The 27,021-nt window shown below is 41.6% G+C and overlaps 1 protein-coding gene across 5 annotated transcripts in view; it reads left to right on the forward strand.

The window, feature by feature from the left end:
• Window positions 1-27,021, forward strand: part of Elmo1 (engulfment and cell motility 1) — a 515,537-nt gene that overhangs the window by 459,934 nt on the left and 28,582 nt on the right. For all 5 annotated transcript variants that reach the window (XR_005880782.1, XM_040755636.1, XM_040755637.1 and 2 more), the window contains 2 exons: window positions 11,701-11,864; window positions 19,598-19,710. Coding sequence is in view for 4 of the 5 variants with exons in the window: in XM_040755636.1 (XP_040611570.1) it covers window positions 11,701-11,864; window positions 19,598-19,710 (277 nt within the window). In the remaining variant the exon portion in view is untranslated. The remainder of the gene's footprint in view (window positions 1-11,700; window positions 11,865-19,597; window positions 19,711-27,021) is intronic.

A 27,021-nucleotide genomic window follows, 5' to 3' on the forward strand; every position in this document is an offset into this window, starting at 1 on the left:
GTATTCCTCAGCCACTCCTGAATGCTTGGCTATGTGGCCCATGAATATGTCCTTACCCCAAATATTGTACCATTTCCAGGATATGTACATTAGCTTCAGTGGTCAAGGTAATGATAATGTAGAAATACTGCTTAGTTATTGGACTGAACAACCAATATTCATGAGCACATAAAAATGCATACAAGTTCATGTTCTAGTAAGTTTTTGACTAGTCCATAAGACATTGGAACTTTAAGAAAATTTGATCCAAAGTTATTGATCAGGCTGTGTATTAAGTTTAACTACTGTTTTACCATTGTGCAAGAAATTTAATTGATGGGTAGCAATTTATTGCATGCAGCATCCTGGTTCAACAGGAAAAAGCTGAAATCAATGACTGTTGTGTAGCGCGAGCATGGTAAAGAAGAATGCTGGTGTACATATAACATATTTGCCATCCGTGCTGTTCCTTGCTTTGGGTGCCCCATCAAAGAGAGCAATTGCATTTGAGGGAAAGCATGGCAGACCCCGTGGATTTTTGGAAGGCTTCAGGGACAGTGTGCTTCCTAGCTGTGAGTCGTATGGACAGAGAACAGAAAGAAAGAGCTACTGAGCCCAGAAAAACTAGAGACATATCAGCTCTGCATGTGCTCATTGAGTTCAGGCACCAAGTGACAGCAAGTTTTGCATAGTCACTTCCACCACTTTAATTGTGACTGTAATGGATGTCAGGCTCTCCTTTAAACATAATAAATGGCTCACAATTACTCTACTTTGCAGAATGCTCTTCTGCCCTGGGACACTATAATAACCTGCAAAAGGGAAGAAAAGGCCTAGGGATTTATGAGATGTCTCCATTCCAACCATCTGGGAGAAATACAGCGAGATGCCTGTGTGACCGTGTGCTTACCAGAGTTAATCTATCATTGCTCTTGCTACAAGCCCTCTTCCCTTCTGCTTAAGACTATCATGGGGATTTGTCCCTGGCCTTCACAAAGTCTGGCCAGAAATCAATTTTTTCATGTAACTCTAGAAATATAGTTCAGTTGACCTTCAATTTATTGGACCGAGGGGGAATTTTTCTAGGTAGGAGGGATTTTAAAATTCAGTCGTGATAAAGGGACTAATGAGATATAGTCTCAGCCTGTGAAGCTTTCAAGGCCCTACTGGAGAGACAAGTAGTGAATAAATAATCCCAGTGTACTCAAGAAATACTGTTTATGAAACCTGGCATAAGAATAGAACTCTGCTTGATGAGGAAGCCAGGGGTATGCTTCCTTCACTTTGATTCCCCTTCCCCTAAATTATATGAAGAGCCCGTATCTACAATAGCTCCTTCTGAAGTCACTGTACCTTGCTTATGTACCATCTTCCCCACTCAGTTTTCTCTGTCTGGGTGGACAGTAGGTGCAGTTCTTGGCACTGCCAGTGCCTCACCCAGTGCTGAGCATGTGTTTGGTGCATAAGAAATGTTAGTGGAGCAGATGCAGGATTGATTATATTTCTAAAATTTCTTTTTAAAAGTTATTTTTGAGACTGTCCTACATAAATATCACATATGAGTATTACATCTACATTACTCCCCTCCATCTCCTCCTCTTTGCTGCCCTAAATGTGCAGCTCAGGTTAGCCTCACGCTTGTGATCTCTTGCCTCACCAATTCAGCTTTTCCTCCCAGTAGGCACTACCGCAACCAGACAGGTCACCTAATACCAATACCAGGAAGCAAGATGTATTAGATAAACTTGGAAAACCAAAAATGTATTTATCCTTAGAATAAATCATCTGGATTTGGAAATTGAATCACACATCATGGTATTCACGATGTTCCAACTAAGACTGGGGCATTTACTATTTTGCAACCAGCCTCATGTTTTCTGAAAAGGGGAAGGTATTTAGAGATAGATAATGAGGACAGCCATCCCTCCATATCCATGGATGTGTCATCCCCAGAGTCAGCCAGTCAAGAATCAAAACTATTTGGGGTTGGGGTTCATCTCTGTGCTGAGTACATACAGCTTCTTGTTTTCATTCCATAAACAGTATGTTAGCACAGCTACTGAATAGCACTGATATTATAGTAGGTGCTCATTTGCAAGTGATTTACAGTAGAGGGGAGGATATAGGTAGGCGTTTGCAAAAAACTGTGCCATCTTATGTAAGAGATGCAGATCTTCAATTTTGAGTATCACAAGGGTCCTGGAAACAATCCCTCACAGATACTAAGGAATAACTATGTGTAGCTGGGTAGTGACTGGCAGGCCCCTGCACCCACCTCCCATCTGGATGCCAGCTGCTGGAGGACTTGCTAGGGCAACCGTGCCATGTCCTCTGCTTTGCAGCCTTGCCTGATGCTGGGATTTCTTTATGGACCCAGACTTTTTCTTTCCCTCTCCATTTCCCCAGTGTTTCGCCTAAGCAGACTGCTTTTAAAGTTTATTAAATCTCCCTTCCAGTGGGGCAGGTTGTCCCATTTCATTTGTCACTATTTAATAGTGAATTCCAAACAGACTGAGAGATTTAAACTAGCACAGCTTCAGGTTTAACCCTCAAAATGAGACCAGAGACACTTCATTTATTTCTTAATGGTGACTAATCTCAGCGTCATAGGAGGCGGTTTTATCCAAGTCCACTGTGTTCCTCTCCCCCTTCTTTCATGCCACAAATGTTTATAAAATTGATGTCAGAAGCCGAAAGATGAATTGAGTGACGCCCCAACCTTCAGCTACCGAGACATTCCAAAGGAGTAAGTAGCACAGTGGCCATTAGCTGTCTTTACAGGCCTTAAAAATGAAGTGGAGAAGACAACAGTGGATCTCAGATGTTCTGCCAGCAGCTGGAATGTTGAGAGGGGCACCATGCAGACCATTTATTCCCTCACCAAAAACAAACAAACCAAGAACAAAAGAAATTCTTCATTATTTTTAACCCCTTGTATTTTGTCACCATGAGTGTGTAAAGAAGAGCTGAGGACATGATGGCTAGAAACTGGGTGTCATAGCCCTTGCCAGGCACTCAAGGCTGAGGGCAGGGAAAGACACAGGTGACAGATCCCTGGAAATAACTGACCAGGCAGTCTAGCCAAGTCTTAAATACTGGGTTCACTGAGAAACCAGATTTCAACAAATGACACGAAGAGAGACTAAGGAAAACAGCTGACATAACCTCTGCTCTCCACATGCATGCACACACACACACATGCGAGTGCTTACACACACACACACACACACACACACACACACACACACACACCATGTACACATACACATAAAAATCAAAAAGAAAAATCAATTTACTTCTTCAGTTAATTTCCCCTCCTAATTTGAGGGAATGCAGCAAATTCAGCTCATTATTTCCCCTCCCCCATCATCAGACAGCTATAGTTGAAAGAGAACAGACCCCAACTCCCAGCAGCTCTCCTACAGCAGGCTTTCCAGCTAGGAGTGTTCTTTGTAAATTTGAAAAGCTTTGTGAAGACTAGCCGTTGGCCCCATGCTGGCAGTGTGTGGATGAGATTTGTGAGCAGCCATCAGAGGACCTAAATGTAGTGTGCTTACTAAAAATACTCTATCCTTTTACCCCAATCCCAGTAGAGGAAAAACTACAAGAACCCCCTTTGGCCCGCTCCACACACACTCATAGGTTTTGACTGACTTGTTTGACCTGTCAGTTTATTTAAAGCTGTGGTCTAAAAGCCACCTTGTAATGTATTTGGCACGAATTCCTCTTTGCTTGGGCCTGATTCTATTAGATACTAGTGAAAATAGCTTTCTGGTGTCCACCAGGGCCTTTAATTAGCTAACCAGCAAATTAGCCTGATTGCCCATCTTAATTCAGCTCCCTGTTTCAGTGGGACAATGGTTTGTCACACAGTTGCTTGCCTCCTGATCACACTGGGCTCAAGGACAAGTTGCATTTGTGGTTCCAACTGCCCCTCTCCTGCTTCCTCCATGGAAGAGATTCCTGCAGACACTGAGGACAGGGAGGAGGACACTTCCCTATTTGTTGCTCTTCTGTGAACCTAGCACTGATTGATTTTTGCATGAATCACTGGTTGAAAGGTTTACTATTTTTGCCGGCTATAAAAATGCCTTAAACCTTACATTAAAAGGCCTTCTCAGGAAGAGCAGAACAGTTGTTAATGTTACCCACCTTGGTTTTCGGAACTGCACATCTCTGTGTTAGCATCTGCATGGCACTGCAGGGTCAGCCATTATGTAACGTGCTATTTTGGGGGCTAACACCAAGGTCCTCCGAGATCTCTGTTCAGACGATGGTCATGTTAGCAGGATGCTTGAAGCTGCCCTGCTTTATCAGAAACACAAAGTCAAGAGGCAGGGGAAAAGCTGAACGGCTTCTCCCTTTCTCACAGTATAGACACCATCTGTTTTGCTCTCAGGGTACACTTGAAAAATCACCTTTGATACTCCCACAGTTGCCCTCTCTGAGCCCTGCCTGGACTCTGCCAGCCACAAGCTAGCCTTCTTGGGATTAACAAACAGTGGTTGCTCTGCTCTAATCAAGTGTTCGGGGATGCTAACCCTGATTGCTGTGAACTTCTTGGGAAAATATTGCCTGCCCCTGTTAAAGCATTCCTGATTAAAATGCCCAGATACTTTCAACATGGCTCTCTGTGGCTACCTTAGAGAGAGAGAGCCCAGGAAATAGGATACAACCCCAATGAAGGTGGCATCTGAGGAACCTGCCAAAACAGGCTGGGGGCAGCTGGTTCCCTGGCTATAGCTGATTGTTCTTGGTACCTGACTGCCCTTAGCAAGAACATTGATGCCATCCACATTTTAGGGGACTGGTAGACAGTAGCAGAGAGTGAGTTAAGTCCTCAGATGGCATCTGGAAGTCACACTAGGCTGGCATGCTGAGGGCAGGGGCAACCCAGCTAGCCTTCCCTGGCATAGTAGTCCTCTCACCTGTCACCCCAGCTATACATTGATATCCTTGAATGAATAGAAAAAATAGAATCCATTTCTGGAACACATTCTAGAATTAAAGTTTTTGAGGGCTGAGTCAGAAAAAAAAGAAACTCATTCTAAAATCCATTTTTCTGTGAGGTTGGAAACTACTGACTTTAAAAGATGATTCTTTCTTTTGACCATGTGATGAGTCTTTAAGACATAAATAAGACAGATGTTTTCCCAGTTGTTACTACATGTCTGGGCTGCACAGGTTCTGGAGGGTAGTAAGCAAAGACTCTCCACTGTGATGCAAGTAGTACTGTGGTAGGGGGGTGTAGGCTTAGATCTCAGTTTTGTGGGAGGGAGGCAGGAAGGTGTATCAGACATGGCATCTTCTAAGGCAGGTATTAAAAAGAAGGTCTTCATGGCAGCAGGAAAGAGAGCAGGTAGGGTTGCAAAGGAGTGAAAGTCAAGGTTCTGAGAGGGGCTTGGTGTGGAAAGGTTGTACAGTTCAGGTGCTGGGCTCAGTGAAGACAGTGTGTTATTTGGCATGATGGAAAATGTCTTAGTTTCCTCTGTTGCCATGATAACGTTCTGTGACAAAAGAAATTTGTGGCGGAAGGGTTTATTTTGGCTCCCAGACTCAGACTGCATTTCTTTAGACCCTGAAGGTCATAGACACTGGAGGAAACTGGGTACACCACATCATTAATCAGAAACAGCAACAATTTCTGCATTCCAGTGCTCAGTTCATTTTCTCCACTCTTACACAGTCCAAAATATTCTGCCTAGGTATTTTGTGCCACCCATAATGGGTAGGTCATCCCACCTTAATTAATGTAATTAAGATAAACCCCATAAGACAGGCACAGAAGGCCATGTCGTGGATGATTCTAGACTTCTCTCCACCTGACAATTAACACTACCACAACCAGTGAGTGACACATTAGACTGTCAGGTCTGTGCCCCAAAGGTAGTGCTCAGTCACTGTAGTTTTTAGTCAAGTGATTGACCTGGCTTCACATTTTGAAGAAGGTGGCAGTTAGGAGGAGAGGCTGCAAAGGACAGAGTTGAAGTGCAGAGTCTATTGACCAAATAAGGACGGGTATGGGGGCAGTGGTTCTAGGAGGGGTCAGTGCAAATGATGTGACATTAACAGAAGGAATAGTCAGGAAGCAGAGTCAGCATCTCAGCACACTGCACTTGACAGCTGTGGTCCAGCTTTAATGAGCATGCAGCCTTCCAAGCCCTAAAGGTTCCATATTTATGATTGTTCATTCAGAATTCACCATCAGAGTTGCTTGACAGTCATGAGTACAGATGTGGTCCCGAGAGAACAGGCCTGTGGATGAATGAGATCCCAGAACTCTAACTAAAAAATAGTAAAACCATTGGGAATATTTAGTCTCCAGAAAACTGTTCATTTTCTCAGCTCATGATCCTTAGCTCCTTGACAGAATGTGCCACCTACATAGACACCAATTATTTATTCGACTATGATGTGATGCTGTACAGAGAAAGAGGTACAAGGGCCTCACTGCCCACATCAAACACAGAAAATTAAGTCTTGTTGCTCCTTCAGACAGATATGGTAACGGCAAGGATCTCAGCGTACTGTGAGAAGCACACTGAAGAGATGGAGACAAAGCATGGTTAATGTGGCCAAAGGAAATCATATCCTCTGTGAGATGGAGAAAAACAGTTTTGCATTTACTAGTGAAAAAATGTTTCTGATTCATCTGCTATAATTGCAGACACATGAAGAAACCGTGAGAGGCCAGAGGTTGACTTCAGAGCAGCCCTCTTTATTACAGTAAGCTTGTAAACCCACACAGCCAGGCATCATACCAGAGGAATATGGTGGTCACAACAGGGCAAGATATATAGCAGAAGAGTATTAAAAAAACCCTAAAGCCCTGAAACCACTCAGGGTGAGAGTGGGCATACTGCTTAAAGCAAATACCACCGTGGAATCTGTCAAAACCAGATCTGTGCAGCCAGAATATAATCCTGAGCTGCCCTCTAAGTTCCAGGAATACATAGAGTCAGCATGTGAAGAAAGCAAGTCTGAAGGCTGAGAGGAAGATTATATTTTCTAGGTAAGCTGTCTTTCAAAATTTAACTAAAAGGGAGCCCCATAAGATACTGCCCTCAATGTTCAGCATCTCCAAAATTTGTACTGCCTAGTTTTATGTCAACTTAATGCAAACTAGAGTCACTGGGAAGAAGGGAACCATAATTGAGAAAATTCCTCTGTAAGATTGGGCTATAGGCAAGCCTGTAGGGCATTTTCTTAATTAGTTGTTGATGGGAGGCAGTCTATTCTGACTGGGGCTGGTGATCCAGTGTTCTATAAGAAAGAAAGCTGAGCAAGTCAGGGAGAGCAAGATAGTTAGCAGCACCCTCCATGGCCTCCTCACCATCTACCCTGACAGTATCTCTAGGTTACTGCCCTGTTTGAGTTCCTGTCCTGTCTTCCTTCAGTGAGGAACAGTGATGTGGAAGAGTAAGTCAGATAAACCCTCTCCTCCGCTTTGGCCAAGATGTTCCATCACAGCAGTGATAACCCTATCTAGGACAGGTGATATCTCCACTGAATAGATTAGGGGACAGATTCAGAGAGGCTGAGCCTTTTGTCCAGCCCAGCTGGTGAGTGGTGGTGGAGCCAGACTCTGCAATGAATACTGCTGACTCTGAAACCACATGCTTTCCCTCTGTTGACACTGCTTAGCAAATGGCCAAGGAGACTACCACTCTCTCTTCTCTACCCTCTACCCATGTTCCCTTCTGCCTTCAAAGCTTTGCTCATGCTGTTTCTCTCAAGAATGGCCTCCCTTTACCACAGTGCATGTGGCCACTTCTCAATCTGTAGCTGAAGTCCTAGTTGTGTGTCCTTGTGCTGACATCACTTGAGAGTGGCTTGGTGTTTGTGGAATGATTGTGCAGGTCCTTGATGTGCTGTGACATCACTATCTCTCTTCTGGAAGGCCAATGCAGGCTGAGAGCTCATTTAGCACAAGGCACCCAATGTCCCTCGGCACTTTGCTCTGAGAAGGTGCTTAAAAATATTTGGTGGGTGAGAGACTGACTGATGATGTGTGAAGGTTGTAGGCACAAAGACAAAGCCTGAGGATACTAGACTAGGAACACGGGGAGACCCAGGAACACATTTAAATAAACAGTGGTTAGATTGACTTACCCAAAGCCTGTCTGGTTTAGTGTTTTAAACAGTCTTCCAAGGAATGTGAAGTACTGATGTCCTATGGGAATCCCACACTTTTATTCAACAAGACCTTATAGAGAACAATGTGTGATAGGGAAACTTCCTTACCCTACTACCAGTATGCTGCAGACGTCGCTTGAATGTTGGACCATTGCCAACAGCAAATGTAGATTCTAATAGCACATTCCCTTTAGTGTCTGTGGAGTGTGGGCACCCCAAGTATCAGCATTCATTTGCTGATACCTCTGCCATGTCATATGAAGATTTTTCAAATAAGTGGCAAATGGTACCATGTCTTTCAAAGAGGACACAGTCAACAATGGTGACTGAAAATGTCTTATTGTAAGTTTTATACATGACATGTTGAGAATTCACACCATTAATTATTAAAAACTACAGAAGCTAGAAGCTAATTTGCAAAGACCCAGAGAGATGTTTAACTTACTATTTTATCATCTTATAGAAAACAAAGAAAAAAGTCCTATGGATTATTTCTTCTTTTGCTTGACATGAAGAGTAAGAATAGAACTTATTAGGGCCAGCACAAAATGAAAGGGAGCCAGAAGTGGGCAAGCTCATAGTGGACTCCACCAACTGCTGTTCTGTTTCATACCCACTGCTTTGTTTCCTCCTCCTGGCTGCAGATGCCAGTCAACCCACCTACTTTTAGGAAAAGTTTTATATTTTTTTCCAAATTGAAAGGAGAATTTAAAAGACTTTTCTACTAGATATTCTTCCACCAAGTGGAGACAGTCATCTTGTGCCAGGGAATTAGTGACACTCTAAGAATCGAAGGTAGCTCGTGGAGACAGTAGTCTTGTGCCAGGGAATTAATGACACAAATGTAACTAGGAACCTGCCCATGCATTTGGTAAGAGACCATAATTGCTTTCAAGGAAGAATTCTACCATGGTATATAATGAAAGTTGAATTTAATAGTCACTTTCTTTTTAAATTGTAATTGTATTTCATGCATATGGGGGGTTTTCCTGCAAGTATATTTGTGTGCCACTTGCATAACCGGTGCCTGCAGATTTCAGAGAGCATTAGGTTCCCTAGAACAGGGGTTACAGATGCTTGTGGGCTACCATGTGGGTGCTGGGCAACAAATCCAAGTCCTCCAGCCTAGCTCTCTTCTTATTAAAGTAGTACCATCAACTCTATTCATCTTTCCTCTATTTCTCCTTCTGTCTGGGCCGCCTCAGACCCACAGGATGGTATCCCTCTTAAACTTCACTAGATATTTGTTGGCAGTCTGGTTGCAAAAGGCAAGAACTCATTCACATAAACTTAAGAAAACAAAATTTGACTCATGTACCCAAAACACCAAAATGCAAAGTTAGAGTCTCTTTCTGGCTGAATAGAGATAAACAATACTGATACTCTCTACACTCGCATTTCTGTCTTTTACCTGAGTCTATTATATTCTATCTCCCATCATCCTCTAAATTAAGGCTTTGGCTACATTTCAGGTTAAACTGGAACAATCTGGACAAGGGTGCTGGTTGGGAAGCTAGGATTACATGATCACCATGAGTCTAGGCAGCTATATATAGAAATTGCCATCTCTTGAGATACATCCTTAGATACATGCAGTGGGCAAATCACCTCACTCTCTGAACTTCTAGTTTTTCATTTATAAAATATGGGGAATGAAGCTATCTCCACGCTCTCAGTTTTGTTCTGATCCTATTTAAAATAGCATTTCTTTATTTTCATTATCGTACCTTTTTCTCTCTTGCACATCCAGCCACCCACCAGAAGAGCAAATAACAGGGAAACCAGTACCTCACCGGCTTCCCTCCATGGTGCTCTAAGTGGAGAAAGGGCAATCCCTGATGGCAAAACATAATAATTCAGTTTTGACCAAATATACTCATTGATTATGCTTCATGGCATGAATTGTTTAGAATTTCTAAACTTATCGAGCATTTCAAATTAACAATTTTGCCTGAGTAGAAAAGCAGATGCAGTTAAAGGTCATCTGGAACATGTCCTATCTCGTTATTCTTAGAGCACGAAATCAGACTTTGATAATTGGTTTTGATTTAGTTGTAGCCCAGGTTCAGACTTAGTGATGTGTGGAGGTGTGCCAGGTCATTTGTTTGAGTATACACCAATTGACCACCCATTCTTCCTCTAGGATGGTATCAAATGTATTTTGAATAAAATGTCTCCTACCTATCAGCCTAGCCTGACCATCTACCCTTTCCACAGTTATGTGATGATCTTGGGCCTTGTCCGTATCTCTCATTAGACCATTACCTTACAGAAGGCAGAGTCTGTACCTTTGATATTTGTTCAACATCAAGTCTGTAGTATAGCCACCATACCTGTTCTCTTGGGATCTTCTACATATGTATGTTAGGCAAGTCATCAGTTTTCCCTTGGTTCCTTTATGTTTACAATATTCATCCTAGTCTTCTCTATTGGAGGGAGGATTAAACGAGATAATGCCTAACAAAGGACTCAGTACCAAATTCATCATAAAACACGCACATATTTGGTTTTGTTTTCTTTTGAAATTCCTAAGCAGCACTAAGGAAGGGTGGCATAAGAGGTGGTAGAGTAAACTTGAGACAAAAATCTCAGCTCTTCTATATACCAACCAGCTGTGATTGATATGTGGTTAATGTTAAGCTAATTTCTTAATGTTCTGAAGCCTAAGCTTCTTCATGGAGTTGAAATTCTGGTAATATCTGCTTGTTGATGTAAGTTGATAAAGGAGGAGAAGATGTAGCACTCACCCATATAAAATGCCTATCAGGGCATCAGGTACTTGGTACATACTCAATATAGGGTAACATTTCTTCCCATTTGTAATAGAGGATGAAGAACAACAGTAATTCCAAGCTCTTTGGATGCCTCTTTGGGCCCTCTGACCCTTTTTTGCTCTATGTGTTTTCATAAAGATAAATCTATATTAATAGAAGCAATGGATAATGGCCTCTTGTGAACCAGACCTGTCCAGAGGCATAAATTACCATGCTCTTATGTTTCTTGAAGTTTCCAATGGGATATGTCTGTTTTAATATAAAAAACCCTGTATCTAATTGCTGACTCAAAGAGAAGGAGCACATGCCCATTTCCAAATGCATAATTTGTATGAACACTCAGGCCATAACACGGGGAAGAGGTCTGGGAGGTATAGGTATCTATACACATCCATTTGAATTGGTGCCAGTCAAACCTCACAATTAATTGTATCACAGTGATTTTCTCCTAGAAGAAATAATTAATCTGCAGGCTTCTAACTGTGATTTGGCCTTTGTTCCTTTCTGACTCTTGTGTTTGTACTGTTTATAGTGTGGTATCAGTAGCTGTCACATAATATATAGAGCAAATAGGCACTCTCCCCTGTCCTTCACTCCAACATAGTCCATTTTCTTCCTTGTATTTCCCACAGTGTAAGAAAAAAACTAGAAGTTTACATAATGGAAGTTTATCTTTTAGGAAAGCACACTCAAGGTTGGGACCCAGAAGTCATGCTGTGCACTTGGGGGAGTAAGGAGCTTTTGACGTGGAGTCTTTACTAAACAGGAAAACTTAGCCCTGAGAATATAATGACCTTCCTTTCATTGACAGGTAATGCAGGTGGTGAAGGAGCAGGTTATGAGAGCGCTTACAACCAAGCCTAGCTCCCTGGACCAGTTCAAGAGCAAACTGCAGAACCTGAGCTACACTGAAATCCTGAAAATCCGCCAGTCTGAGAGGATGAACCAGGAAGATTTCCAGTCTCGCCCAATTTTGTAAGTTACCAACCTCTGACCTCCGTCTCTGTTACTGCCCCCTAGTGATCCAGTGATGTAACAGCAGGGCTAATTGTGAGCTCGTTGGTACAAGACCTTCCAAAAGACAGCCTTTAAGGGAGGCCTTTCCCTAACTCCTTGGAGTGGGACTTGTGGGGGTGTGCAAGTGTTGTAGATAATCCCTCAGGGATCTGCAGCTAAACATGCACTTCTTCCATATTTAGAACCTAAATACTGGTGTGTGCAGAGGATGTCTTTTGTTTTCGCATGTGAAGTTTATTGCACACAGGTCCTTTTTGAGTCACAAATGCTTTGCTATCCAGAGAGGCTCACCAATCATTAAAGCATTGTGAACCTGTAGTAGCATAAGTTCCAGTGAGAGCTGTAGGGGAAAGGGAAGAACAACCCTCTGTGCCCCTAGGGGTTGGTCAGTGATTGGCATCAATGCATCTCCCATCACCTTTATGCCAGCAGCCCCCTCCCCCTTTACAGGACTTTGCATTAAATGTCACTTGCAAGCTTTTCTAAACCTCATGTATCTCCATCCCTAAAATGCTCTGAATTGGAAAATAAGAACTTCTTTGTTCACATCATCTCTTCTGAGACCTGAAATCTGTCCTGTTTTTCTTTGCTAAGAACCAGATTAGATACCTCACCTTTATATTTAATAGAAAAGGACATAGGAGTAAAAGTGGGAAGCTGTAAAGGGATTTGCCAGTTATTTCTAGTATGTAATCCAAAGACTAGAAGTGACTTCTTGTGGGTTTTTGTATGTATTATCTACTGCTGTTTGTTCTCTCTCTCTCTCTCTCTCTCTCTCTCTCTCTCTCTCTCTCTCTCTCTCTCTCTCTCTCTCCCTCCCTCTCTCTCTCCCTCCCTCTCTCTCTCCCCCCCTCTGTCTCTCTCTGTCTCTCTCTCTGTATTCTTTGTTTCCATATACATGATGGATGACAATTCACAAAACATCCTTTATTCTAGTTCATTCCATCACATCCCTTAGTTAGGTACAAAAATTATTCCTAAAGAGGTAGAATTAGCCAAGGGAAGAACATGGCCTTGAACATGCTGAACTACTGCTTCATCCACCCCATTAGACTGGTTCTGCATGTGCAAGGCTGAAAGCAAGTTAAGAAAGTATACAGGTTAGAAAAGACAGTAACCAGGTGGTGAAATGGATGATTTTCTTTCAGATCTTAAACACCACCCACCAGAAACTACATTAGGACTATAGACTTCAGTGGGCATGAAGTTCATCAGCAGGGAGAAGAAAATGCTTCTAGGGACTCGGCTATCATTGTTATAAACCCTAAGACATACAATACATGCAATAATGTAAAACTGGCCCTTGTAAGAGACACAGCTGGGATTTTTGTTTTCTTAATCCTCAGCTAGGAGATAGTCCAGGTCAGAAATACTAACCATGGAGTCATTGGAGTAAATATCTGGCTCCTGGGAGATGCAGTTTCTCACCTATGAGGAGGAAGTAGGGTGTCACACCCTTCCAGGACCTACAGTCACAAAATGCTGGATTTTAAATCATTGATTCCAGCAAACGTGCAAACAGAGGACACTTGATTAAGCTTTTGACAATTTTTAAGACTTAAATGGAGGACTGAAGAGTTGATTAATTGAAGGCCAAGTGGTTCTAAATTGCTACCACTTCAGCAGTGCCAAGTGACTCTAAATCAGTGCTTGACCATGACTGTTCCAGGGGAGAATGTCATCTCTGCCCAGGGTGGACACTACCCCACTATATCTTTCTTTCTTTATTTGCAAGGCTCTGACACTGTGTGCTGGAGTTCCTTTTTCCTTTATTGCGAGAATGTTTCTTGAGTGAGGAGACACAAAGCCAATGGAAAAACTACCCCCTGCATGGGTGTGTCTTTAACACCACTCTTGTCCAGGAGACTGGAAAGCACCAGACCTCAATGGAATTTTTGGTGTATATAACTGCAGCAAAGTGATAACAGGATTCTAGGAACCTTAGGTTTCAATAAGAAAGTGAGGGAGCAGCCTGTAGCCATAGCATCTGAAATCAGCAGGCAGGAAGCAGGATGTACTTTGTCCACTAGGGATCTGTTTTGTCTATTACTGTGGTCTGCTGGACAGGAACTTATTGTGGGACTGGATGAAATGTAAATGCTACCAACATAACTGATGATAAACTCCAAGAGGAGGATCATGTATCTTTATTTTTTTCTTCCTTTTATTAGTTTAACGGATTCATGTTAAACAGTCTCCCCATGGTAGGTTCAATCCAAGGTGCCGAGAAGCACAAGGTGCCTCAGTATCCAGACTAGAAAAGTTGCGGGGTATGGGGCTAATCCCGACTGCTAGGTACTCAGTTACAGGAAGCACATTGAAATTTTGAAAAAGACTGCAGGAACTGCATCGGTTCAAGCTCAGTGGTTAGGATACCGGAGTGTGAATGCTAAAAGACACTGTTACGGCTGCCTAGTTCAAGCCTTTCACTGCAAACGTCAGCCTGCCTGGGACCTGAGCATCTGCCCTTCCACTGGCTGTCTAGCATCTCCCACTCCGTAACACCTTCTCCCTCCCATGACTGCCTGCATATCACACACATCACAGTGGCAAACCTCAGCTCCATGCGAATTCCATCAGCTGTATCTTGATAAAAATGGGCATGTATCCCAAGAAGGAAAAGTTAGTTCCCCATGAACAAATGCTTGGGGAATAGCTATGGCTGAAGATGCAGCCCTGGCTTACTTCCTGGTTCCTGATGAATGATTTCAAAGAGGAGATACTTTCTATTTGCCACTTAGCAGAGAGGATTAAACCCATCCTTGTTGTTTGTACAGGCAAATAGATGTAAACAGCTTAAACAATCCAGAAATGGGTCATTCAGTGCTAAGTTGGGAGAAGAGACAACAGCAAAGTAGTGAACCAGGCAGGGAAAATGTGCTGCAACCTGGACCTCAGAGACCAGCTTCAATTTCAGTGCAGCCATTCACAAATGTGCCTTCTGGAGAAGCCACAGAGTCCATCCTAAGCCTGCCTTTCCCCTCTCTAGGAAATGTAAACAATGAAAGCTATTGTTATGCTGTTACAAGGCTTCAATACAATGGTATATGAAAACCGACCAGCATATGCTCAATTTATGATATAAATATCTTATACATTTATTCAGTGTATATCATATCATAATATTATACTCTTATTACAAAACACAGAACTTAATGAGTTGTGCTACTGGTAATATATGAAATGGGAAACCTGACACTGAGTATCTCTGTTTATTTTTCACATTGTCTGAGAATATACAAGATAAATAAATGAAGAACAAAATGTTTTAAAGAGCCAGAAACAAAGCTGATACATAAATATTGCCAACTGCAACTTTCCTAAAGACCAGCCTCCCAGCCTAGTGTTTCACTCAGAGCCTTTTCCAGTAGGTCAGTCAAGATAAGTATACCATGTTCAATGTCCCAAAATCTGACAAATGTTTATCAAGGCCTGATACAAGCTGGTCATTGTTCTTTTGTTTGTAATTCAGCAGTGAATAGAAAGAACATATACAACCCTAAACCTTGTGGTGTTAAAAGTTTAGAGGAGTGAAATAAATAATATGCATGCATGTATAATATATGTAAGGTGACAGCAAGTTAAGTGGTGATAGAATACTTTTATAGATAGAATGTCTACATAGGGCAGGATAAGAGGAATAAAGTATGTTTTTAAAGATGTTAAAAGTAGATCTCTCTAATTATAACGATGACATTTGAAGGAAGCTATATTAGGGATTCAGAGAGCATGCCATTTAGATATTTGAATGAAGGATATCCCAGGAATAAAGAAAGTGAAAGCATCCTGATCAGAGTAGATCTGAGTTTTCAGTGAACCATGAGGTAATGTTGCAGCATCGGAGGACAATAGCAATAGGAGGTAACTACAGGATGGTATCTGGAACTGGTGTGCATGGGGCTTTATTGGAAGCCATTTGTGGTTTTGAGTGGGTGACAAACATGGAGTTATGGGTTGAAAACAATATAAGGGGGCACTTTTGGAAGATCAGTTGGGGGACTGTTTTAATAATTTGAGCATGAGATAATAAGATTAGTTTTTGTTCTGCATTAATTATATTTTGGATAGAAGGGAAGATGGTATTTCCTGGTAGTTTAAAAGCAGTTGTACAAAGACAAGAATAAAAAATGGGCTCCAGATTTGGGACCTAATCAACTAAAGGGCAGCACTTTGGAGTGGAGTGATTTGGGCAAGGACCCCCAGGAGTTCATCTCTGAACATGCCAGAGTATGGAATGTCCAGGGAGGCAGCCAGACAAATGAGTTTGGAGGTCAGCAGGTGGGTCTAAGTTGGAAATACAAATCAGAGAGCTGTTAGAATAAAATGTGTGAATAAAGCCCTAGATCTGTTAAGGAACAGAAGTAATTCAGGGACTGGACCCTGAAGTTCTCTAGCACTGAGACAGAAAAAGACCAGTTTTCATGAAATTACCATTATCACTTGGCCCATAGCCTCTGGAGGGCCCTTCTAGTTCAGGTGTTCTTGAATGATAGTTCTTGGGCCAAATGTACCAACTACCAATTTCTATAAAAGAATTTTATTAAAATTCATCCACATTTATTTTTTCCTATTGGCCCCATAACCTACAAAGCCTAAAATATTTACTGTCTGATGCTTTATACAAAATATTTGCCAAACCATCGTGGAGTGGTGGCTCAGCTGGGCAGACCCCAAGCTAAGAGTTGACTTCAGTCTAGAGATGGTAGATATTTTCTGTGTCCTGCACTGGCCTTGCTGAGCCTGGATTAGAACTGTTTTCCAGAGAAGGTACTAGACCAGCAATTCTCAACCTGTGGGTTGTGACCCCCTCAGAGGGGTCACCTAAGACCATCAGAAATATCATATATTTACATTATAGTTCATAGCCATAGCAAAATTACAGTTATGAAGTAGCAATGAAAATAATTTTTTGATTGTGTATTCCCACCACATGAGGAACTGTATTAAAAGGTCCCAGCAATGGGAAAGCTGGGAACCATTGTATTAGACTGAACTGCTTTGCCTGCAATCATTTACCCTCCCTTCTTTAATTTCTCTCTTTTCCATGTCAGCCAGTGAACCCATGACCCCAGCCTCAGTGACTACAAGCCAAACATTCCGGAAGGGGTTACAGCCAGAGTCTTCTTACCTAGCATGCCTAAGAGGTCATGTCTCAGTCCCAGAAACATATTGTAAGAGTTGTCTGGGCTTTCTTGATAAGTGTGAATACATGGCTTCTGAGTGTATTTGCAAGGAAACAGAAGAAGTCAAAAAATTTTTGAAAAGACTTTATAATTTCCCTTGGTCCAATCATATTTGGAGTCTTCAGAGTGTCAGTAAAGGGGGAGGGGTCTCTTTATAAATTCTCTTGGAGAAATACAGATTAACATCTTTTAGTACATCCACTGGATTTTGGTGAAGACATTTGTGATGATAAGTACATCCAAATTCAACCCAAACATCATGAAACATCAGTTAAAATTTCTTGAAATTTCCTCTTCATTGTTCTCATCTCTACATTTTAATACCTTAACATAACCTATCAAAACTATTCTCAAAATTGATGAGTTCCAACCCTCTTCCTCCCCTTTTCTGTCCATCCCCAAAGGATATCTTTCCCTCTTTGCCCAATTGCCCAAACTCAGAAATCAGAAGCAATGGTTTATTGTCACGAGCAGCTGCCCCGCCCATGCAGCACTCAACTTCTTTCCCATTCCATTCAGGGTCCATCAAAGCTGTGATTTGCTGACTCTATTTTATAAAAGATGAGCACTGATAATAGGTAGTTATGGTGATCTAAGAGCTTAAGCTGAGACCCTCAGAACCCTGTGCATAGAAGGCCTTGTAAATTCTCCAAGCTACATTGTTACTGCAGCATTTCCATATCCCACAGGATCTCTTGGCTATTTCAGCCCCCAAATGTATATTAGTTGTCCTAGTGATGTTTCCTGTGGCTTTGACAAAATATCCTGACAAAAGCAACTTCAGGGGAATGGCCTTATTTTGGCTCATAGTTCAAGGACAATGTACAGCATGTCAGAGAAGTTACTGCAATAGAAGCTTGACAGAGAATAATGAGTGCTTGGACAGAACTCTTTTTTTAATATACAATCTAGAATCTCACCCCAGGCAATGGTACCACCCACAGTAGGCAAGTCCTCCCACATCAATAACCTAATCAAGACAATCTACAGCAAAACTGGAAGCCTATCCACCAAGTGATCACATCAAGTGAAAATTAACTACCACATTAGTGGAATACAAGAACATCTTGTGGATGTCCATATCCTTCTTATGTTACTTCTTAGTTTCTTTTTCTTAAGTTTTCATTTAGTTATTTTATGTATATAAATGTTTTTGCCTGCATGTACATGTATGCACCATGTACATGCTTTCTGCCCAAAGTGACCAGAAGAGGGCACCAGATCCCCTGGAACTGAAGTTACAGACAGTTGTGAGACAGCAGGCAGGTGCTAAGAACCAAACCCGGGTCCTTTGTAAGAGTAACAAATGATCACAGCTGGGCGGTGGTGGCGCACGCCTTTAATCCCAGCACTCGGGAGGCAGAGGCAGGCGGATCTCTGTGAGTTCGAGGCTGGGCTGGACCGATAGCCTCCAAAACAATACAGAGAAACCCTGTCTCGAAAAACACAAAAACAAAAACAAAAACAAAAAAAAGAGAGAGTAAATTCAGTAATGCTTCCTTTGGTGGCCAGTGTTTACAGAGACTTGCAGCTATCCTTGTCCTTTGGAAATCATAGTATTTTCTCAGGCAGGATTCTAATCCCTGTTCACAGTTAGGAACATGAAACACAGATGAACTATGTGAAACACTATAGTCCCAGACACAGCCCAGACTGGACCCGGTTTTCTGACTTCTGGTTCCATGTTACAGACAGTACTTTCAGCACATCTCTGAGGGCTCAGTTCTGTGACTCTCTGGACAACTTTCACTGCAACGCTGCTGACTTTACTAGCCTCAAATGGTAGGATGCTAATAAAGCTTTGCAACATACAAACCCCTTAAAGGTTTAGAAAACTGTTGCACTTTATCATGGAATCTTTGTGGCACAGTTCATCTAAAAGTAAATTACATCCTATTAGCCTGAGACAAGTTACAAATAATATTAATTTATCCCATCATTATAGAAATCTCTGTGGGCTAGAATCTGGGACAGTGTTATGATTCTCATTCGTGAGAGATGGGATAAAAAACAAAAGTGGTTCTTGCTCGAAATATAGTTAATTATGGAATGTAACAATTGCATGGTTACCCAATATTCCTGGTCGGTCAGATCACAAAACTGATATAGGGGTTTTTGTTTGTTTGCTACAGGGGAAAAAATTAAGGGCCAGGAATTTATTTTCTTGGGTTTTTGCCTAAGCTGTATCTGTGACTTTGTAAAATAAGGGATTTCTCAGAAGGTTTTGTTATGGGGGGAAAAAATCACAAAAGTGGCTGGCACTTTTGTGGATAGTCTGTAAATGTCAGAAACCCAATAGTGTTATTTCAACAGGGAACTCTGGCCTAGATTTTTCCAAACACCACTTAGGAAATCTCTAAGTGATTCTCTAAAGCACCAGCTGGGGAGGTCCTAAAGTGTTCATGAAAGGAGGCAGCTCAGACTTCCTCCCATCAGCCTACAGTGGTACCCACCACAGGCCATTCCTCAAGGTGCACCGTGAAATATGATTTGTTTGTCCTCCAATAGGGAACTGAAGGAGAAGATCCAGCCAGAAATCTTAGAGCTGATCAAACAGCAGCGCCTGAACCGCCTTGTGGAAGGGACCTGCTTTAGGAAACTCAATGCTCGTCGGAGACAAGGTATTGTTTGGGAACTCCATACATAGTCGGGGAAAACAGTAGCTTGCTTCTGGGTAATCACAAAAGCATAATGTCACTCAAGGACATCATTGTGCTTGAGACAAGAATGGCAGTAGGTTAGACCATATTAATATGTAGGGAGAACCAAAAGACCCTTGGAGGTAAAAATCTCTTCTTTACCATTTACAAGGCTACTAGTGGTGGCACTAACAATTGATAACATGTGCTGTAACTCACCCATGTACAAGGCTATTCACTCAATGTGTTACTTACCATGGGCCCCACATCAGTCAATAGTGGACCGCACATACACTGGTGGCCACTAGGAGCACTTTACCACCTTAGTTTGTATTTAAATGTACTATATGACAGTCACATGGTAAAATCACCTGAAGATGCATTTTTCAGAACATATCCCTATTGTTAAATAATCCATGACTGGTTGAATGAAATACAGAGTATTTCTGTGAAATGCATATTGTAATCGTACACATTTGTACCTAACAAAACAGAGATCCTGCTGGTTGAGTAACTTGTGAAGCTGCAGAAGAGCAGTCCCTTAAAGCTTCAAGCCCTTTTTTCTAGTTTTTACTTTTAAAATGTCTATTTTGTTTACTCTTATTGTATTTGTGGGCTTATGATTTGTGTGTGAGCATTGTGTGTGAAGATGTACTTATCCCGTGGTGCACAAATGAAGGTCTGATGACAACTTTTGTGAGTCTCCTCTCCCACTGTCAATTCAAGGAATTAAACTCATGTCATTAGGTTTGCACAGCAAGTTCTTTTACCCACATCCTTCCTTTCCTGACTCCCTTACACCATCAGGCAAACTGGCACCCACTGTCTGGTTGGATCTTCTTACTCACACCATGGGTGGTCCATATTCTGAAATTTTCCATATTGGTGCTGTTCCGGGTCAGAGTTATTTTACTGGGGGTATAAGCAATAGTAATTTAAAAAAGAACTAGAATCGATTTTCAGAATATTTCAAGATGGATTTCTGAATTGTCTTCGATTTCTGACCTCAAAATGTCAAATCAGAATGGTGCCAGTAGACCCAGCACACTAAATAGGAAGCAATCCTAGCTGTTCTTCTACTTTGATTGTTTCTTGTTCTCCTGGCTTGATTGTGATTGCACCAAGATTCATACCATCCTGTCCTAGAAGAAAACAGCTGGGAAACAGCTGAGAAATAAGGTTTGGGAAGGGGTGAAGAAATTGGGAAAGAGCCAAGCAGAAGTGGAGACATTAGCAACTGTGCTAAGAACAAATATTAGTTGAGCTGGGGAAACTCTGGCAGGTAGTTCTGAAACCAGACAGATGTTCGCTCAGACACAAAGCTCACCCACTAATGACAATAATCAATTTGTGTTTGTGCCCATCTCTCTGGCCATTTACTTTGACTGCTCTGTGCTGAGTGTTTAGTAATTGAAACATGTTGATGTTACCATTTGAAAATTACCCTGAAGGATTGCACAAAGCAGAACTTCCTGGAGTAAATGTGGATTATTTGGAGAGGATGTGAAACCCTGACAAAGAGCTTCACACTAGGTCTAGGAATAGGATGGGGGCAAACCAATGAGAGGCCAAGTTAGAGGTGTGGCTGAGAAAGGCTTGCATTACAAAAGAAGAGAGAACTCATCTTCTAAATCCAGCCCTTGAAGGGTGAGCTCATGCCCATCTATGTCTTTGGATTCCTTGTGCTGGGCATCATGTCCAAGTACATGATACTCCAAAAAGGCATTATACTATAATGCTCAGGGTTGGTTGCCTTTGTCTAGTGATATGAGCTTGAGCAGTTTTCAGTCGGTATCAATACCTCTTTCCTAAGATTTTTGCAAGAAATAAAGGCAGTTGAGAATGTAGCTCCTAGAAATCAAGACAAAAGGATTCACGGTTCATCTGGAAAATTGTGTTTAAAACAACAACAATATTGGTCCAAGAGTGAGAAGACTTGGTTATTGCCTTCTCAGCTCTCAATTAGCCCCCTTAGCATCTTCAGGCAAGACATCTTTGGAGTCTAGCACTCCAGGATCTGAGAGCTATTAGCTGGATAGTTAGCTGTATGCCCTCATCTCCTTATTGTCTCTGGCAGATCAATATCCAGGATATATGGGCTCATAAATGTAACTTAAAACATTTTCTTTTTGTACTTGACATTGCGCAAAAGACACAGAAGTATTTGGATTGGGAAAGCACATAGAGACACTAAGAGCTACATTGTTGCCAGCTGAATACCAGTACCTAAGGTTTCACTGAACCCTCCAGTCCACTACACTACCCGATATACATTTCTAGGCTGAAATGGATTGACTCTACCAGAATCTTCCTATCTAGATAAGATAGCTACAGATTTTTGTTTTAAAAATATTATTCCTCATTGTTGATGAACTTCCTAAGGAACAAAAACATTCTTTTTGTTTTTGTTTTTTTGTTTTGTTTTTATGAGACAGGGTTTCTCTGTATTGTTTTGGAGGCTATCGGTCCAGCCCAGCCTCGAACTCACAGAGATCCGCCTACCTCTGCCTCCCGAGTGCTGGGATTAAAGGCGTGCACCACCACCTCCCGGCCAAAAACATTCTTATCTAGCTGATGAGTTAGTAAAGATCTGGACAGAGTGGAATCATTTGTGTTCAAAACAAGAGTCTCCTTCTGCAAGCAGAAAGGCCTGCTGGTCAAGTCTAGTTACCAGCCCTCTGCCTGAACTGCATGTAATCTCCCATCAGCCCCATCAAAGCACTGCATTTGGATTTGCACAGCCTGGTAGGCTGGGGTGCAAAATTGATCACCATTCCTTCAAGTACATGCATGTTCAAGGAGACTTCACCACTGATTAGGTCTGGTACTCCCTGTGTAGGAGCCATGGCTACTTCCCTTCCAACTTGTCTAACAGTAAGGAGGACACAGATGAGCAGATTCAGTAATTAAATTGAGGGGAAATGTGAGCGCTTCCAGTCTTACAGAACTGGAAGTGGAGGAGGTTGCCAAACATCTTTTCCCTTGCTGCATTTTGTCAGAATGTCCATCCGTTGTCATTTGCCTATCATCCTATCTCATCCACAACTCTTGACAGTCTGATGCAAACGAGGCAAGTCTGGCTTCTGGAATGTCTAGTCACTGTGGACCTGGGAGGCAGAAAATCATATGATACATATTAATCCAGCTTAAGCCCCAGCCTCCGCAGTCCAGACTGGGTAGCTGTTGGCAAGGACTCATCAACCTGGACTCTTTTCTTCTTCTGTCACACAGGATGGTGTTATTTCTATATTAAGTAGGTAGTTGCAAGAGTTAAGTAAGCTATCTTTAACTCTTAGTATGATGGTTATCAAGTGTTCAAGACTATTTTATGACTATTTTGGGTTGTATTACTTGACATATGGTTTTTAAACACAGGAAGCACACTATTGGATGTCTCAAGACTGCTTCTTGCTTTCTGTTCTGACCACACAATGTAAGGCTCGACCACGCTTCTCTTCCCAGGTACTCCTGGAGAGGACAGTGAAGATACACTCCTAGAGGTTGTCTGTAGTACAGCTATTATTGCTTCGTGAGACTGCAGTCTTCAACATTTTCCTCTAGTTACTGCATTTTATAAATTCAGTTTTCTCAGAATCACTTGCATTGAATGGTCTAGTTAACCCCTTGGCTAAACACTACAGAATCATTTGAAGAAACGATACCATAAAGTTGTTTCCACTAAAAATGCTTGTTAGATTCCTGTCTTCAAGTGCCAACATGACTGAATTATCTCAGTATTCTGTGCTGTATAAAACTTGTCTTCCCACTTCAGTCAGCAAGGCCTTTGTACCTCACATAACTCTTGTAACCCCATCAGAAGCCTGGAGCCAAATGGATTATTCAGGCTCAGCATCTTTATCAACCTTCTGGGCAACAAGCTGTTTCTTCTCTCTGTTTTAATTACATTTCTCGTTTAGTGTTTCATGAAACCTAATCAGCTCATTTTAACAAAAGGGCAGGTATTTCCATTTGAAAATGTGTATTTCCAAATGAAGCAAAAAACAGTTGAATTTGGGAAAAGGTATTCAATAGGTCAAAATAACAAGTAGTCACCACTTCAGACATAGAAGGGTAAATAGTGTGGTGGAAGGGGACATGTTCTCTGACTGGAATGAACAAGTGCTGGTAACCAGCCCTGAGGGGAATGCAGGATGGATACTTCATATATTTATTACTCATGATGTTAAGGCTAGCATTTTATAAGTGAAGAACAAAGATCTTTTGGTCTATAATTTTGCTAAGGGCTTTAACAGTATCTGTTAGGACCAATCATCTTGCTGAGTGTATGAGAGTCCTGGAATCCTGAGCCAGGCAAGGACACACTGCCTCCAAGATGGGAGCATTCAGAATCAACACACAAGTCTCAGACTTTGAAGAGCATTCATTGGATTGCAAAGTGTTTGAAAGTCAGAATGGCCTTCACTGCCACCCACAGCTGCCATTCACCTCCTGGAACCAACAGAGAAACTTGTGGATCTCACCACTGGGAAGTGACATTTCCCTTTTAAGGTGCTGTCCAGTTCTGTTCTTTGATTCAGAAAGGTTGAATCTTAGCAAGATGTAGACTTTCTGAACACAATGATGATTTGGTTTAGTTTAGGGCATTCTAGCAAAACGGAACATTCTACTAGAATTGCTGTAGCAGTGTACCTTAGGAAATGCTTTCCCATTTCTGTGACAAGGGATTCCTAGGGCCTGCAACAAAACATGGCTCTGCACCCAATACTAGAAAATCACCTGCTTCCAAAGCAGAGTTGATCAGATTCAATTCTTATGCCTTGTGTACAATCCAGCATGTTACATCACTGGTAGTAACTATTACTCGAGGTTCTGGTCTCCTCTAAATTCCAAGAGGCATTCTTACCTTTGGCTAAATTGACAAATTAAGGAAATTTTTTGTTTTCTTATTGGATGTAGTGATATATTATTTATGATTTATTAAAGCTTGCCTGTGGATTCAGAAAGCAAAGTAAGCTACAAGCCATAGAAGCCAGGCACACACCTTTAATCCCAGCAACCAGAAGCTAGGAGGTGGTGGTATACACCTTTAATCCTAGGAGTCAGGATTAAGAGGTAGACCAATCTCTCAGAGTTCAAGGCCACCCAGATCTACACAAGAGTGAATCAGTCTAAAAGAGAACTATTGCTCACACCTTTATTCCCAACATTAGGGAAGTATATAAGACAGAAGAAGTAAGTTCTCAGGGAGGCATTCATTCTCCAGCCATGCTGAGGAAAGGTCTGAGGCTTGGTGAGAGTTTGTGGAGACAGGATCAACCTATTCAGCTGAGATAGAGGTAAGAAGCTGGTGGCCAGCTGCTTTACCTTTCTGATAGTCAGCTTGAAGCTTGAACCCCATTGTCAGTCTCGGGGTCATCTATTTTTTCATGTTACAATTGGATAACGCAGACTCAGATTATTTTCACTGTTGATCAGTGTTATAAGAATTTCACTTCCCAGTGATTTTTAGCTTGTAATAATCCATATGGCATCATAAAAAGCTTTAATCAGACCTTCTTCCTAGGTTTATGGACTGTCCTATTTAGCTTTAACTGTCAGCCTGAAAGAGCCTTGAGACATTTGAGAGTAAAGCCTTACTTGGAGAATCACCTAGATCAAACTGACCTATGGGCATGTCTGTCGTCTGTCCCGGTATCAGTTAATGTACAGAGCTCAGCCACCATCCTTAGGCAGGTAGGTAGTCTTAGGCTGTATAAGAAAGGTAGCTAACTATGAGTCTATAAGCAAACCAGAAAGCAGTTCCTCCTCTATGATTCCTGTCCTGCCATGCTTTCCTCAATGATGAATTGTGACTTGAAAATGTAAGGCAAATAATGCTCTACCACCCACTCCAGGTTACTTTTGATTAGAGTGCTTTATAACAGTACAGAAAAGAAACAAAAAATATGGACTTTGAAACCAGTATTCCCTTCAATCCTTAAAAAAAGTAAGGAGAATGGAGGAAGGAAGGAAAAAGAGGGACCAGTGACAAAGGAAAGGAGAAAAGGGAGAGAGACAAAAAGACAGTATGAATAAGGACAAAGGAAAAGATTGAAGCAGAAAACTGTCTCAATATTTTTTAGTTTGGAGACGGAAAGACAACTGTTAATATATTCTAATTTGTAATTGACTACAAGGCTTCCACATTAACTCTCACATCCTCCGAAGATGCTAGTAAACAATCTTTGATAATGTTCTCGTTGCTTCTTGCTAATTGCTTTTAATGACGATATCCACTCTTCTATTGCCCAAAGGGATTGAGGAACTCATAGCATCATGCTGAGTCTTAAAAGGAAAATGCACATTTTTTTCTCACAAACGAAAGCTACCAATCAAGCTTCTGCTGTTGACTGACAATGAATGTCTCTGCCACTGTGTTGCTGTGCTGTTCTGGGCGTGGGCAGCTTCACTCTCCTTCATAGTAGTCCTACCTTTGAGATAGAATTATGCAAGTCATGATGATTCTCACCCTAAGGGCTGCAGCTTCCATCCCAAAGAAGGAAGATGCTACCTTAGCTTGCTCCTATTTGATCACAAATCAAGACAAACTTCTCAGCCTCTTCAGTCCCTCCTTCACTGTTTTATAATCCATATAAAACTTCTTACTTGCCTAGAAACACAAGAACGCATTGCTTCCATAAGGTATGCACAGACCTTCCTTGCTCTTGACCATTGTAGCACTGACCAGAGTAAGGGAAACTTGTGTAGAATAGGAGAAGAACTAATTAGGGGTAGGAAGAAAACCTGGGAAAGATGTTATTCTGTAAGAAGAAGCACTCTTTTCTTGTGAAGTAGACAGTCACACCAGAGTTCCAGGTAGCCTATTGTGTTTCTTTAAATAAGCTTCCATTCAAACTTGCAAAACAGCAGTCATTTCTGTGGGATAAGTAGTCACTGTTCTGTATTGGTTTATTAATTAGGAGTGGATTATGTAAGCAAGAAAAATTCCCCATTCCTAGCCTAGATTGTGTTTGTCCCTACTTCCCAGTCCTGGACAAAAGAGTTTTTGTGGTTTACCTCTCTACTGCCACCAAGAATTGAGGGATCATCTTTTCCTTGTTTCCAAGTTCAGTCTTTCATGTCTACCATTTATTTAATGACTTCTTGTTACTCCTCAGGAGTACTAGGTGCATTGTAGACAAATACTTTTAGATAAATAATTTATCCTGAAATGTAAGCAACAATTCAAAACTGAAGTATATTTTATAGATGAATATCCATTGTACAACTCATCCCATGTTGTGTTTAGCTAGTTCAATTTCATAATTCTTCCCATCAGACCTTACTGAGTAT

This window comes from Mesocricetus auratus, unplaced genomic scaffold, assembly GCF_017639785.1.
Source record: "Mesocricetus auratus isolate SY011 unplaced genomic scaffold, BCM_Maur_2.0 Super-Scaffold_100013, whole genome shotgun sequence".
NCBI lineage: Eukaryota > Metazoa > Chordata > Mammalia > Rodentia > Cricetidae > Mesocricetus > Mesocricetus auratus.